Genomic DNA, 17081 nt, shown 5'->3' with positions numbered 1-17081 from the left:
CATCTGACAGCCCATTCAAAGCAGCAGCATGTTTACTGATGGGGAAAGGGGGAAAGCCTTGTTTATCAAAACATTTTCCTCACTTTGTAATAAAGCGAAGGTAAAATGAAGGAGTTGTTGGCATCTCTTACAAACCTTAGATTTCCTTTTCCCATAAGCCCCTAAATAAATTGTAGTTTAACACATGAGGTTTAGTGAAATTTAATTTAAACCCTATGCTGCTTTTCCCTCTCTAAATTATCAGCTGATTGTCTCCCTAAGAGATGTAAACAAACTACACATGATACTTTCTCCCTAGTAACTACTGCTTCCAGAACCTAACAGAGAATATGATGGGCCTCATTTTAGTTCATCAAAGTCCAAAAAATACTCAGCCCCAATTTCTAGACCTGTCAGAACACCTTGACACTAGTTAACATACTTTTCCAGATAAGGTCATTTAAATTTTTTTGAAGGTAAATTTTAAAAATTAAAATGAGTTGTTATTTAATTCATGCCAGGGAGAGTATACGCTGTTCCTGTGTTTCCAGTTGAGCAAAGAGGTTGATTATCTCCCCAGCAAACTGGGTGTTGTCCTTGATGTCTCTGTCTCCTTCATCCCCAGAACCAATTTACCAGGAAGTCCTGACAATTCCCATTTTCAATGTATTCTCAAATTTCTCTTCCCATTTACATTGTCATTCTTTTAATTATTACTTTGGCTGCCATAAGCCCTCCTCCTGCCTGCCATCCACCAATCAGCTTTTCCTCCTTTCCAATCCACGCTGCTGCCAGAATGTTCCTTTTAAAAGACAAATCTAATCATGACCCCTCTGTGCTTACTGCCATTTAGCATTTTCTTATTGCCCTTAGCATAGCTTCTTTCACATGCTGTTCAGTACTGTGTTCTGCCTCTCTGGTTTAGTGTGTTGCCAGGCTCTGGGAGATGTCCCCTAGTGTATCATGGTTTTACTAATGTTTGTTGATCATGTCTTATCAGATACTTCTTCAGAAATGATGCAAACCTATTTTTCTCTGAGCCCTGCTTACTTTAAACAAGAGAACAAGGGGTGCCTGGGTGGCTCAGTCAGTTGAGGTTGAGTGTCTGACTCTTGATTTCGGCTCAGGTCATGATCTCAGGGTGGCGAGATTAAGCCCCATGTCAGGCTCCACGTTCCGTGGGGAGTCTGCTTGAAGAGTCGCTCCCTCTGCCCCTCCCCCTACTGGTGCTCACCCTCTCTCTCTCCCTCTCTCTCTTTCTCTCTAAAATAAATACATCTTTTAAATAAAAAAGAGAGAAAAAACCAAATTTATATTGAAGCATGCTTCTCTTGTTGAATTTAACATTGGACAATTTTAATAATTGTACAGATTCTTTTGCCTGGCTCTGGATCGTTAGTTACTGTAAAATGAGTCCTTGTGAAAACAAAGTGAAAGAACCAACGAGCCTACCTGTTTACTTAAATACGCTAGGGAAAGTTGAGATAGAGGTTGTAAGGTAAATGCTACAAACCGCAGAAAGACTGAATGTCTTGGTGGAAATTAACAGTTTAGATATTTGAGCCACTAAAGGGCTGTAATTAGACTGTACCTTTGTTTAACCCCCAGGTTATTCACTTAGTTTCTCTGCTTGCTAATGCCAAATTAATGTAATGTCTATAGTTTCAACTGGACAGAAATACAGATGCTTATTATTGCATATGTCTGGGTACCTTGCGGAATAATAAGCGTTATTTGGGTAAACACAATTCCTTGAGCTTCATTACATTTCTTCTTGGAGAGTGGAAAAGTATTTGACTTTGTTTTCTCCTTATGTAAAAGGAGGAATTAAAATCCTTCCTTAAGCATTTTGTTACTGTCGTTTTCCTTCTGTGAGGTAGATGTTAAAAATTCAGGTAATTTGTAAAGTATCATTTGACTACCTAGCTTTTTTGAACTCCAAGCTTTATAATTTTAACTAAAACATGTTATTATTGTAAGCTCACAGACTTCTGATCACTGAAGTATAACTGAGATTAATTCATAATTGAAAAATACAATGGATGCCATGCCCGTAATGGCTATCTGAAGTATATTTGTTTCTGGCTTAAAGCTTTTACAGAGTGGTGTCTTTTATTCTTTGCTAAATCCTACTATTTAAAGATTTAAGGGGACAACTTTTTTAAAATTCTAAATATAACAAGGAAAATCAAGGTCATGTCTAGGTTTGATGGTGGGGGGCTACTTGCTGAATATGAGAAAGCAGGACTGTATGTAATGTAATTTTCTTGCTAGAGAGATGGTATGACCAGATAGGGATATTTGAAAATTAAAGTTAGATTTGGCATCTAAATGCCCTTTAGTTTGCAGGTTTTTGATGTTTATTGGCCATGCAAAAATATATTGTTGTTTCATAATCTGATCATAGTTGATTCTGCCATTAGAGGTATTTCCCCCCCACGCTTTGATATGATATGTTTTATTTTTCAAATGTTTGTTTCACAAAGATCAACAAACAAAATAAGATATCCACTTCCCTCTTCCATGGGCCATGGTTTTTGTTTAGTTAGCCAACTTCAACAGGAAGATATTGAAATGATTAATCCTTATAACTTGCTTGTGTCTTAAGTGACTGGAAATTATGGGAGCTGGACTCTAATTGTTATCTCTTAAATATGAATGCAGTATAATATTACAGAGTTGTAATTCATCCTGAACTATTTAATCACTGCAATCTGCAGATAAGTTGGCTTCTGAATTTTTGCCTGATGTCATAACTAAGTCCTCCTTCCCATTCGAGTCACCATGACCGGGCTCAAGATAGATGTTGAGAGAATCCAGCTAAATGAATCATAGGCTTAAATATGCATCATCTGCATGACTTCTCCAAACTTTTCCCACCTCTTTTAATTTTAGTTGTTAAAATAAGTGCCAGTGAAGGGTTATTGGTTATCTACCTTCAAGTGTATTTCAAAGCAGAGTCCATAGTGGGAAAGCACTGGATTTGGAATCAGAATACCTGGAATGAGACCTAGTCCTGGTGTTCATTAACCATGAGACTTAGGACCGATTATCCAAACATCTCTGACTTAACTTTCTTCCTTTATAGAAAAAAAGCATGCTAAGGCCTTCTGCACGTGGCTGTCATGTAACTAAATTGAAGCACCGATACACAAAACATTGGAAGTGGTCACCTGTAAGCCAGAGGTAAGGTGTGAGGACTCTGCAAGATGCTTGTTCTTCGTTCACTTATAAGGAACTTCTAGTAGATGTTGTAGTGTGAGATTTAAAAGCACAAAATTGGAAACAACCTGAATATCCAAAAATGGAAATGGGTTGTATATATTTTATTACTTCGCTGTGGAATACCACGTGTATGATCATTGAAATGATCTTGTACATCTATATTCATCTGGAAAGGAGTGCATCTTCATTTACAAGTAAGAAAAACAGTATTAAATATATTGCATAATCAGATTTTATTAAAATTACTAGTTTATTAATTACTAATTGCTAATTTTGTATGCATGCATACAAACACACATACAAACATTGACTCATGAATGTAAAATAGAAGGAAAGATGTAAAGTGGCTATCTCTTGGTGTCGGGATTTGGAGTGATTTTGGCTATTCACATCTTCTAATTTTTCTGAAATAAACATAGAATATTTACGTAAGGCTACACGCACACACAGACATTAGAAATTCCCGTTTCAAACCAGAGGCTTTCTATAATATCTGATAACTCCTTCTTCTTCATACCCCTTAATATCCAGTCTATGGCGAAGGCACTGGGGACAGCACTCTCTTGGATGCTGGTACCTTTGTTTCCATTGCCCTGGCAACCAGTGTCCCAATTCAGAAGTCATTCTTCCTCATCTGTGGACGCAACAAGCTTCTAACTAGTCCCTCTGTTTCCACCTTTCACCTCTATTTCTTCCAATCCGTCTTCATAAAGATCCTCAAATCACAGATGTTTTCTAGAGTGCAGAGTTGATTCTGTTACCCTAGGTCTTGCCTGCTTTCCTGACCTTAACCCCAGATATATCTGATTGCTTCTCTTTGTCTTAGGATATTTGGTTTATTCTCTTCAGTCTGGTATTTAAAGCCTTTTAAAATACAGCCAAGGTTTATTTCCTGCTCTCCCACACATTCCCTTCACCCAGCCAAACATAACTACTTTTCTCTGAATGCCCCGGACTTTTTTGTCTCCACTTTAGATCATCGTAATCATCAGTCTGTAATGCTACTGCCTATTAAAACCCTACAAATGATTTATATAGCCCAGCTCAAGTCCCACTTTTTCAGAATTCTAGGTGTACTTTTTCCTACCTCTGAATCTCATAGAATTTTTGAAATTTATTTGTATATTCATTCATTTATTCGTATCATTTTTTTTTAGCAGCTGCTGTATTCTAGGGGCTATCTAGATGCTCAAAAATAGAAGTGAACAAGCCGGATATACTCTTGCCCTTGAGTAATTAACAATCTAATACTTAAGCATTTCTGCTTTTTTTAAATCTATTTACTTATGGTGAACTTGCCTTAACTACCACCTCCCCCTGCAATCACACATACACTGATTGTAGGCACCTTGAGTGTTATTTATGTTTGACTTCTCTCATAGAAACATTGTGTCATCTGACAAATAGAAAACAGTCAACAAATGTATTGTTGAAAGGGCAGAGAGAAGAATGGAATAAAATATTTTGTTTGAGGAACATAGTTATATATATATTATATATATATATAATATGTATACTTATGTACTATATACTATTATACATAGTTTATATATGTGTATATATATGCATATATGTACATATACATACATATGTATATATATTATACATATACATATAACTATTATACATAGTTACATATTATATATAATTTTATATAGTACATATATAATTTTTAAACTATGTAACTTTTTTTCTGTTCAGTGCTTTTAAATTTAAGTTTGGAAAAAAATTAAAATTAAAAAATAAATAAGTAAACAAAATGTAAATTTGGTTCCTATGGAGCATTATTGATCTCTAAATGATGAGAACACGTTCTTTCTGCTAGTTGGTTCCAGGGGAGTCCAAGATGAGAAAACTGAGGCAGAGCACGTTTTTCTATTAGAGAGCAAGTTATGTTACAGATCTCACACTTGATCATTTAGCCTGGAAGACCGAGACTCGAGAGTGTCTATCTTTTAATTAGTAGATGTTTGCCTACAAGAATTTAAAGGCTTAACAGAGTACTGAATTTGGACACTCAATATATTTATGATCTATAAATACACTATGCCTCTAGGTTGTGTTGTTACTTTAATTTTTAAGAAAGTCCTTAGTGTAATTTTCCCTCTTCATGGAATAAATTATTCCCTTAAGAATTTCCCTTGGAAACATGAACTCCCTTACTATCTATTAAATATCTCTATCTCTTTATGTTACAGTTTTTCCTCATTTTAAGATGAGGATATCAGTTGTTTTCTCTTTCTCTCTCTCTTTTTTTTTTTTTTTTTAAGGAAAAGGCTGGTAATACATTAAAGGATATTTACACAAAAGGTCTTTTCTTTTAAGAGACTATAAGGAATCTAAGTTAATATTTTTATTTTTTTATTATTTTTTTATTAACATATAATGTATTATTTGTTTCAGGGGTACAGGTCTGTGATTCATCAGTCCCACACAATTCACAGTGCTCACCATAGCACATACCCTCCCCAATGTCCATCATCCAGTAAGTTAATATTTTTAAATGAATTCGGCTGTTTTCAAACGACTCCTTAGTATAGCTGTTTTAAATCAAATCTGCTAAATCCATTAAAGATGAAACAAACCAAAAAGCACTGTTGTAATCTTAAGAGAAATCTGTATCTAAGGAATTGGGTGTACCCGTATGGCTTAGTATGTGAGAGATTTGATACTGAAAGATTCCATCCAAATGGTTCGTGTACATTCTACTATGATTCAAATACAGCTTACTTATGAGCTTGCTCCTGTCTGAATCATATGGCAAACAGAATGTACTGTTGATATTTTGTTTTCCCCAACTGAATTATAAGGTCCTTGGGCATGGGAGGCAGAGTATATTATTTGTTTAAGTCTATGTCTTGTAGGAAATCAAAACATTTGTTGTTTTGGTTTACTTAATTTCATATTATTTTGTACTTGTTTTATGGTATGAATGGTTTATCTTATCAATCTGATTTCTCATGTATTGTTGTAAGAAATTAGTTTTAAGACACACGCATAGAGTGGAGTTTTTTCCTTTTTATTAACCGTGGCCTGAATATAACTCTTGATACGTTTTTTCTCTGGAAGAGTTTATTTATACGTACTTTGTATGTGTTTTTGCAATTTATATGTAAGATGTTTTAGTATTAGCACCTATCTTTTGGTAACTCCAGAAGAAATTTGTTTTTCCATCTGTCATGTTGACTCTTCTAAATATTAAAAAGAAAAGAAAATTGGTAAGTGAAAGAAGAGCTAAAATGCAGATTTTCCTTTCCTATTGTCTGTTGTTTGAGATTAGACATCACAAAGCACCTTTCTTATCTGCTGCAATGGAATTATTTCTTTTCAAACCCACATTGGTGTGGAAATTCAGCTCAAGAGGAGGAATTTCCTGATGTCTTATTTAACACTACGCCTCTCCGAGTTGTCCTCTCTATTTTTTCTTGAAGTTAGACGCTGGCAGAACTACTGTCATTGCCCTTGCTTTTCGTCTTTGCTGCACATTTACTTTTCGACAGGCTTAAATAATGGCTAAAATGGTTGAAATGATTTATGCCTGTAGAGTGATGTCTTCATTTGCTCTATTCGCATTTCTTTTTTTACTAATGGTCTGGTGAACACCTAGTGTAGGTGCGTTTTATTAGAGAGTATATTCCCTCTAAATGCTGTTCCTAAGCTGAAAGAAATGGGCCATAATCATATAAAAATAAAGTATCTCTTTGTAGAATTCACAAGAAATGGAATGTCCTTATTCCTGAGGCATAGAACATAAGGGACTTTTTTCTCTCACTCAAAGATTGCTCTTTCTACTAATGTTGATTAAGTGGACCACGTCAACAGCTGTCGTGACGAAAAGAAAACGAATGTGTCTCTTGAACATCTCAACTGAAAGGGGTAAATCTCTTGAAGTTTCTAGTTATCTACAATTTTCTTCTTCCTGTTAAGACAGGAGAGATGGCTTCCACTCTCTACAGATTGCTTCACTGTTAGTTCATAAAATTGCAATTAATAATGGTGAGCTAAGATCATTCTGGACTTGATGTACTGCCCTATCATCATTGAAAGGGAGTCCTTAAATCTGCTGTTTAACAACTTATAGGGACTTTGCACTGATTAATTCATCTGGTCATAGTCTCAAGGCTGACACTGCATCTTGTAGGCCTTCCATTCCATTGGGATCAACATCATCATTTTATAAGAAATGAGCTTACTACTTTATAGGCTTAGTTGGAAAGAAATTTCAAACGTCAGCTGTAGGATGTGCTACTGGAATTTAATTTGTTGACCTATGAGAACACAGAATATCTCATCTTTTACTGAACTTTCTAAACATAAAATAAGGTTATCAGAGAATCAAAATGATTCTGACCCTTGAACTTCAGGAGAAGGCCAATACATTTAAAGTAAGTACTCTCCTTCCTGAAACGTTCAGCCGCTCCTTCAATAGCACATGTCAGGTTCTTAAGAACATATTCTCCCTTGTGGAGAACAGCACTGGAAGTCAGATCATGGGTACTGACTTGTGGAGTCAACATCATTTGGGGGCCACACAGCATTTGTTCTCCCTCTATTCTGGTGCTGAATTTCCTGAATTCCCTCCGAAGAAGCATCTCCATCCCTTTAGATGCAGTCTTGCGTTACTGTCTGTCAAGGTTCCCTGCCTTGCCTAACCACAAGGGGGACTCATGGCCAAAGCTACTGAGCTTTCTTCCTTGGGATTTGGAGTCTTGAGTATAAGAGGACAGGAAAGTATGTAGAGCTAATTTGTTCTAGGAGTGGTGACCCAAGTAAGTTGTTAAGTCTTGCTATCTGGATCACCAGAGCTAGATTGGTGCCTGCCCATTCTGGACCTGGATTTTCCCTCTAGACTGTAAACTACCTCCAAGCCTGCCAATAAATTCCTCTTTTTATTAATTTAGCTAGAATCACTATCTGTTACTTTTTTTTTTTTCTCAAGAACTATGTGATGAATCATTTTATGTGTCAATTGGCAAGGCTAAGGGATACCCAGGTAGCTGGTAAATATTATTTCGGGTGTGTCCATGAGGGTGTTTCAGGAATAGATTAACATTCGGATTTATAGTCTGATTTTTTTTTTTTAAATAAGCTTTCACCAATGTGGGTAGGCATCATCCAATCTGTTAGATGAAACAAAAAGGCAGAAGAAAGGCAAATTTTCTCTCCTCATTTGAACGAGAATATCCATCATCTCCTGCCCTTGGACATACTCCTGTTTCTCAGAACTTGTTACTTGGACCCGGATTTACATCGTTGGCTCATAGAAATTGGGACTTAGTTGGGCACTATACTGTTGGCTTTCCTGAGCCTCCAGTTTGCAGACAATGGATCATGAGACCTCTCAGCCTCCATAATTGTGTGAGCCAGTCCCTCGTCATAATAAATCTATCTATCTATCTATCTATCTATCTATCAATCAATCAATCATCTATCTATCTGTCTATCATCTATCCATCCATTCATCCATCCATCCATCCATCCATTCTATTTGTTTTGTTTCTCTGGAGAACCCTAATAAAAACTACTAAAGCTTTTTGGTAATTATGTTGTAATTATTAGATATTGAAAGTAATGTGTTGTCCTTTGTTAGTCTCTTACCTTACATTCTTTTGAGAATAAAATACAGTGGGATATTTTTACTCTAATATAAAATATATCTTTTGCAGGCATTTCCAGGGTAATGATTGCACTGGAATCCAAAACGCTGACCAAGGTCTATGAAAGGTTTGAAGCTCTGTTCCTGAGCAAACTCTCCAGACTCATTGAATGCCAACCTTCCTTTGGGTCAAGATGCTCCAGACACTTGTTTTCATTCACTTTATTCACAAAGAGCATAACGTATTCTTTCCTGCCTTAGTCCTTGACCTGAAATTGTATTTCATTTCCTTCACTCTCCCCATCAACAAATGCCTTCTCATTCTCAGGTCTCAGCAAAATCTCTAGCAGACTTTCTCCATCAACATTAGTCCAAGTGAACAACTGATCTCGTATATCCTATTGCTCAGTCGATAATCTTCATGGGGATACCTCTTAGACATTTCACACTTAACCTGACCGACATAGACTTTCTGATTCTCTCACCTCCAGCCAATTTTTCTCCCATTTTTCTCCATTCAGCGTTACTGACCTGCAGCATCTCAAACCAGAAGTCAGCCTGGACTCATTTCTTTGTATTGCCCCACACCAATGCACCAGCCAGTTCAGTTGGCCCTACCTCCCAAATAGATCCCAATCCCTATTCTCCCACTTTCACCTTCAAAGTTTTATCCTATCCCAGTTATCATCTTTTGCTTGGTCAACTACAATGTCTTCTAATTTATTTCTGCATAAACTCCTTGCTTCATACAATATAAGTGACTGTGTATTCCCCTGCTTGGAGTCATCAGTGGCTTCTAATTCCAGTGAGGAAAAAAATATCCAAATACCTGACTGTGGCCAGCAGCGTCCTACATTATTTCCAACTTAAGCACCTTCCTTTGCCTCCTTCCCCCCTTCCCCCTGCCCCCCCCCCCGTTCTTTCCTCCCCTCCAGCCATGCTGAGCCATATTATTTGCACAGGCTCTCCTCCCTGTTGGAATGCTTTCCCCAGATTTGGCACAGCTGGTTCCTTCTGGTCATTTAGGTCTCGACTCAAATATTTCTCCCTCAGAACTTCTTCTGCTTCGAAAGAATACTTCCCCATGCCAATCTCTATCACATCACCTTGCTTCAAAGCTTCGAAATAATTACCCTTGTAAAATTAATCGTGTTCTTTTACTTGTTTTCTTATTTATATGACTTGCAAGGGCATATTTTCACATCTAATTTTCCCTTTCAACTGTGTTTAAAAACAAAACAACATTCTATCTGGCTGTTACTTTTTACTCACCTGTATTTTGGTTATTAGAGAACACATTTTTACAAGCTAATGAAGAGTACAGAAATAAGAGCTAATGATTCCATTTTATGTGTATACATAGTAGAAGACATTTCAAGATATGTTATTTGTGGCAGTTAACAATTGAATTTAGCATGTCTTAATTTTTAAGGTAGAGACAAGAAAAGCCCTTTAAAAATGAGAATTATCTGAGGGAGAGAATTAGCATGGATTAATATTAGCCGTTATAATAAAGCACCTAAATCCATGAGCTCCTAGAGGCTGAAACTGTGACATCTTCAGTCTTTGGCATCTTTATTTCTTTGCCTAACACATTGTGAGTTCAAGAAGAGCTTCATCAAATGGGTTGTTGAGTTGAATAAAATATGCATTTTGGAACTGTTCTAGCGCTTATCATCTGAAATTATTTTTTGAGCAAATGAAGTTAACTGTCTTCACTTAGAATTAAGGGAAGGCCAGTGAATGTGTGAATGTCAATAAATGTAAGATTCTCACTTTTGCTGTCTCCTTTGCAAACAAACATCAATCAGGAATGAGATGGGATTCTTGTATTATGGATTTGAAGTTTGGCATTTTATTGAAAACGGAATTTGGGGATCATGGCTTTTGGGACCTCTGGGCTGTTTTCAGTATCTTGGATTACTAGCCTCTAATACTCATGAATTCTGATTAAATGATAACCAGTGCTGTCAAGTTGCCAAGTCATTGGTGACCTAACCCTTCTACCTCAATGCTAAATAAGTTTAGGGAAGTTTACTTTAAAATGTATTTAGTAATGATTTTGAAATCACCAAAGAGCGTAGTCACCACATAACTGTCTATAGGAAAGGAGCGATACTTAATTCAAAATAACTATAGAATCCTCATTTTTCATGCTCTTTTCTTCCAGGCATTTATGGAAGGTGCCAGCAAAGCTTATGCATTGCCTTCCTCCCTCCTTTTATTTGACCACACCCGTTTTCGAAGTATGTATTTTCTCATTGGAGCATCTCCCAATTTAACAACTGTTGGGTGGAGTGAACACCCAGTTAGATTACAAAACTGTGCCTTGTTACGCTGAGAGCACCCTTAGAACTTGGGATGATTTCGTTCTTCCCTCTGCTTATTACACCCATAAAAAGAATGTTTCACTAAAACAATTACAAGCAGCTATTCTTTAGAAGGACAAAGTTTTATTTCAAGGTTCTTAATTTTACCTTTTTTAGGTCAAACACTTGTCTTTGCTCATACCTATAAATGTGTGTGTTTATTTATATATATCTGTGCCAATGCAGCAATATTTATGGAAGAGTGCCTTTTAGGAAATTGTAATAGATTTTGTTTAGAGATAGAAGCTCTTGGGACAGAAGTTACAAACTGGTAGCCTCTGGGCTACAATAGACTCACAGAACCTGCCTTCATTTGTCCTGCCTGGTGCTTTATTATTGCTGCTGCTGTTGTTTTTACTTCATCTTTAGAAATCTGGAGATTTCACACAGAAATCCAGATTTCTGTCTTCTCCTGAAAAATCCAGAGACACTGTAAAAAATTGTGTGCCGTTCAAACACTGGTGATGCTGTGATTTTAAACTGCAAATGGCAACAATTTAAAGGCTTCCATCCCTTCATTTTGATGTTTCTCTTCCGTATCAAATGGTGTAAAGTACAAGCACTAAAATGCTTACCCAGAATGCTCCCTGGCTTAATGGGGTATTACATGCCATCTTATTCCACCTGTAATTTCCCCCCCAATTTCTATGTTATATCAATTTTTCCTTCATAAAGTTTTTCACACTTGGGCCTATTTTCTTCCTCTCCTTGTTATGACTTTTATCCAGGTTGTTTTCCTCACTTCTGGGCTCCTGAATGAATGCATTGCTGTCTTAGCCATCACCGTCCCTCCTGCTTTAACCTTGCCTCTGCCTGTCCCTTCCCGCTCTGCACATCAGTGACGGATTATATCCCCAAATCCCCCTTCAGTATATTCGTCCCTGCCCTGAGACCTGTCGTGACAACCCAGAACCTGCATCCAGCGACTTAACCTGTAGTCCGAACTCAGTCTGTTCGTTCCCCATACACAGACGACTAGCCGGAAGGCCCATTTCCCTTGTACCAAAGCAGGGGTCTTCCAGCCCCGATGCCTCTACTCCTAGTCGTCTATCTCCTCCTCTCCACCTACGCAAATAGATCCTGAGCTCCTTTAAAACCTCCTTTCTTACCTATTTTGGTCCACCCTTCTACCTCATGGTTCATCTTGCCTCGTATGTATATCAAAATTATATTGTGTTTCTCTGATGGTCTTAAAACAGTTTCTCCATGTAAGGTCTGTGCACATCTTACTTCAGAATCACCTGTCTTGCTCTTCAGCATTTATTCCTGGGCTTCCTATATACTCTTGAATTCCTTAAGTTGGGGCCCAGGAATCTGATAAATCTCAAATTTGGAAAATCTGGCATTTAAAAGCAAGATGACTAATAGTGGTACAAGATTGCCTGATGATTTGATAGGAAATCAAACAAGATTCAGTTAATTTTATAGTGAATGCATTTTCAGGCCTACCAACGTGTTTCTCAAACACTTTTTACTCTAATTGTTATTAGCAGCTCTGGGTGTGGCTTTCGCCAGCTCTTTGACACCATGACTGAGGCCTTCAGGCACATGAGATCCATCCCCATCCGAGAGCCAGTGGAAGGTAAATAAGAGCCTCTTTGCCTTTCAGGCAAAAGCAAGACAATTAGATAAACCCCTTGAGTACAGGACCGTGTTTGTTTTTCTATTTTTTTTTTTTTTAATGGTTCTCTACATGCTCATGCTTTGTTTCCAGTAATGCCATGATTAAGAAATGTTGAATCACATCAGATAAACCGAATTAATGTTTGAAGTTGAGAAGTTAGAAGGAATATCAGTTCTCAGGTTGGCAGTGAGTGGTAACTCCCGTGGGTCACATGCTCACTCTGAGGCCAGACGCTCAGGTCATTGCTTTCTGTAGGTGAAACCAGGGGAGGCTTGCCCCAACCCGAATTAGGCATTGCTGGGATTCCCTCCACTGTAACAACAGGGAGCGTTCAGCTGGACTTGCAGGGGAAGGCAAGAGACACATTGATGTGAGAAGCAACTACCTTTGTCATTCATGAAAAAAAAAATTGAACAACTTTAAAGTATCAGATTTCATTTCTTTGAAAGTGAGGGGTTGATAAATTTAAAGTATGGATTGATAACCCCTGGAGGAGTCAGTGTGACAAAGTGGATGAAGGCCAGGAATGGAATTTAGAACTGGGTTCAAGATTCAGGTTGCCATGGGCGCCTGGGTGTCTCAGTCGTTTAAGCATCTGCCTTCCACTGGGTCCTGGGATAGAGTCCTGCATCTGGCTTCCTGCTCAGCAGGGACTCTGCTTCTCCCTTTCTCTGTTCCTTCTTCCTGCTCGTGCACTCTCTCTCTCTCTCTCTCTCTCCCCCTCACTCTCAAATAAATAAATAAATAAAATCTTTAAAAAAAAAGATTTAGGCTGCCACTTAACTATTCTGCCAGTTTGAGCAGATCCAAAGTCTCTCTGAACTTCAGTACTTTAATCTGTAAAATGGGGACAATGCTGCTGCATAGCCAATTTTTGTAGGGACTAAATGAAGGAATTTATGTAAAATACTATAAAAATATGCAGTGCTGTTACTATTACAGATGGTTCAAAGTGTGAATCAAGATCTCAAAAAACATAGTTACGTTATTTTGAATCATGCCTTAAAAAGGGAAAGAAACCCCACAGTAATAATGAAATCTTATCCCCATAATCTCACAAAGCAAGTATCATGGTCCCTGGCTAAGTAAGGAATCTGAGGCTCAGGGAGGTTAGGTAAACTGCCACAGTCACGCAGCTGTTAAATAGCTGAGCTGAGATTTAAAAACCACACCTGCCTGCTTTAGATGCTCTGTTCTTCCTACTGCACCAGTTTGCCTTAAAAAAAAAAAAAAAAAAGCCAGCACATATACTTTTTCTTAACATTAAAAAAAAAAAAAAGACATTTATGTTCGAAAACTAACTCATCCTGATAATTCCCAATTAAGATGTTGTCATCTAGCATCTGGCTCAATTTCCTTTTATGAAATATAGTAAACATAATTTGAGTATAGCTTAAATGAAGTGTCCAAATGGGATAAAACAGGTCACCTGGGAAATTAGATTTTATAGATTACAAGAATTCAATGCCTAAATCGTATTTAATGGAAGCAATTTTTAAAAAAAAATTCTTCAGGAGACAATTGACTGTTCTATCAATTTTACCATTACTTTTACATGAGACATCTATAGCCTGGAGCAACTAAAGCAAAAATAAATAATATAAACTTCACTCTAAATAGTAGTGAAGAACACCTGTGTCTTCATGGGTTTGAGGTTCACAAGAAAAACCAAGGGGGATCTCTGACTCAAGTTCAATTTTTTTACTTCCACATTGTATTTTAAAACATCCTATTTAAAAATATTTAATAAAGAGAAGTTAGAGAATTTTCTTGCCCTGTGGCTTTTTGAAATCGTTTTGAGTCTGTACCAGCCTTTATCCAGAAACAGAGTCTGCAATAAAGATGAGAGCTCCAGCCATTAATTTTGATTACTGGGTCATCCAGCCGAAGAAATGATCTTTTTTTACAAAGTCAACGCTTTTTGAATGAGGGTGGGATTAAGGATAAGAGCTGATGTGAGGGTGTGAAGGCGGAGGTGTTGATTTAAACATTGTAGAAAAACATCTGAGCACTACCATGCCCTGACAAGTAACTTAAGTATCTTTCCTTTGAAACACTGTGCAAGCCAGTGGTAAAATTCACATACTATAGAGTTGCACAGTCTGGGATCAAATCCCAGCTCTGTCACTTGCTAATTTTGTGATTTGAGGCAATTTTACTTGAACTCTCTGAAATTCTCTTTTTTCATCTGAAAATTAGGAATAGTTACTGCTTCCTCGGATGGGTATGATGACTCAGCATAATCCTCGATACACATTGTCAGTGTGGTTGATGTCATTATTATTGTTTTGGTGTTGTAGAGCTTCCTCGACATAAACATTCAAGTCCCCCATGACCTTATAAAACAATTTTGAGGAATGACAACTACTTAGGCGTCTCTTTACAATTGGATAGATTCATGCAATAGTCTACAAGGCACATACCTATTGAGATAAAATGTTGATTCAGTTTTCTTTAGGAGGCATTAAAGATAGTCATAAAATGAAAAGATTATAAAACCAAACCTTCTAGTAAATAATCACGAGTTTCTACATATTTTCAAAAGCGCACAAATTTGTACTCATCTTAGGAGAACATATCGATTTGTGTGCATATTTCAAGCAACCATCTTACCCACGCTAGGCCTGTGGCCGACAGCATTCTCCCCTGGGAAGGTGGCTTCTCTAATTGCAGTGAATGGTGATTCTATTTGTAGACATTACTTCCTACAGCATGCATTTCTTTCTGTGATTATTATTTAAAAAATACTTCTCCTCAAATTATTTAGTCTTCTTGGCTATAAACGAGAGCATTCTACAGCATAAGAACCTCACAGATAATACGCATCTGGGTTGAAAATGTGTATTTTCTTATCAACAAAATAATCAGTGTTTACTGCAGCATAGGGAATACAAAAAGCATTTCAATACTAAAGACATTCAAACTACCACTTAGGCCAAAGGAAAAAAGAAAAAGAAAAAGAAAAAAGAAAATCAGAAGTACTAACATTATTTGAACTTCTGGGACATTTTCCTCCTTCTCCCACACTACCCCTTGCTAATAAACAAAAGCACAATTTTTCACATTGATAGAAAATGAAGAGCAAGAGGACTTACCTTCCTTTAACCAAGAAATGTTATTTTTATCATTTTCAAAATGCTCAGCTGTTCTTACTTTTATCTTTTCCAGCTCAGTTTCTGACATCTAAGTGGAAACAGAATTTGTGATATAAAAAATTCATTAAGAACCCGAATTTATAACATTGAGCTTTATATTTAGAGACTACTGCCATATTATAGGAAAATTTTATCTCTCTAATTTTTCAGCTCACTGTCTAATGTTAAGTCTTACATTTTATCCATTTGTAGTATTTTAAAACATTGACAGTGAGAACTAAACTTTATATGATGGTTCATTTTTCAGCAGTAAAGATGGCTATAAGATCTAATAATTTCTGAACACAAAAGAATAACAGATTAACAACTAGTCACAGATTTGTAAAAAAAAAAACACATTCAGTTGCTGTTTTAATGTCTTTTTTATAGTCTATAAAAAAGCATGCTGCAAAGTGATATACAAAGATATAACCAATAATAAAACTCAAAAGGACCTTTTCAGCAATTTATTGGATCCAGTGAGAACCTTACGACTAAGTCAGGCCAAGTGGAGCTCCCTGAAGGTGCTGAGACCTATTAGTGCACCTTCAGTGCATTTGCACTTGACTTGAATGGCTTGCTCGTGGTGAGCTAGGACACTCCGCTTGAATCAGCACCTCAGTGTAACTTACCTGCGTGTTCCCAAAGGAGGAGGCCCAAGGCACGGGACAGGGGAGCAGCCTGGCGATGCTCTGGGCAGCCTTCCTTGTTGTCTCTGGATGTCCAGCATTCCTCCACCCTGCCAGAAGTGAGCAGAGAAGCAAATATGCTCCCTCCCTGGGTGGTGCTAGATTTGTCTTGCTGCCAGAAGCATCTAACTTGCGGCTGAGAGGGTTCAAAACAATAAAAACCTTTTCCAGCCTAGCACTTATTTAAAATGACACTCTGCAAAATAGGGTACAAATAAGGAACTCTTTTCAAATTGACCATTTCTCCAGTCCTTTTCCTTCCACACCCACCATTCATCACTTAGGGGGTTAAATGTGAAGGAAGTGGAAAAAACATATGGAAAAATGGATATGGACTATGTGGGTTAAAAGAAAAGGAAGGGAAATCTCTACAAAGTTGTATTCTCTAGAATACATCCTGCAGCTGACATTTTGAAAAGCAAGTTTTTCTAACATTTTTTAGGCAACAAGAAAACATTTCAAGTT

The 17081-nt window shown here is 37.2% G+C and overlaps 1 protein-coding gene across 1 annotated transcript in view; it reads right to left on the bottom strand.

The window, feature by feature from the left end:
* Positions 1–16879, bottom strand: part of MDFIC2 (MyoD family inhibitor domain containing 2) — a 104444-nt gene extending 87565 nt beyond the window's left edge. Inside the window, exons 1-2 of the mRNA XM_036079164.2 lie at positions 16560–16879; positions 15889–15976 (exon numbers count right to left, since the gene is read on the bottom strand). Coding sequence (XP_035935057.2) covers positions 15889–15976 — 88 coding nt within the window. The 5' untranslated portion in view covers positions 16560–16879. The remainder of the gene's footprint in view (positions 1–15888; positions 15977–16559) is intronic.
* Between the last annotated feature and the right edge of the window lie 202 nt (positions 16880–17081).

Source organism: Halichoerus grypus, chromosome 1 (genome assembly GCF_964656455.1).
Source record: "Halichoerus grypus chromosome 1, mHalGry1.hap1.1, whole genome shotgun sequence".
NCBI classification, from domain to species: domain Eukaryota; kingdom Metazoa; phylum Chordata; class Mammalia; order Carnivora; family Phocidae; genus Halichoerus; species Halichoerus grypus.
Note: the sequence above shows the minus strand (reverse complement) of the source record. Positions and strands in the feature narration are given on the sequence as shown.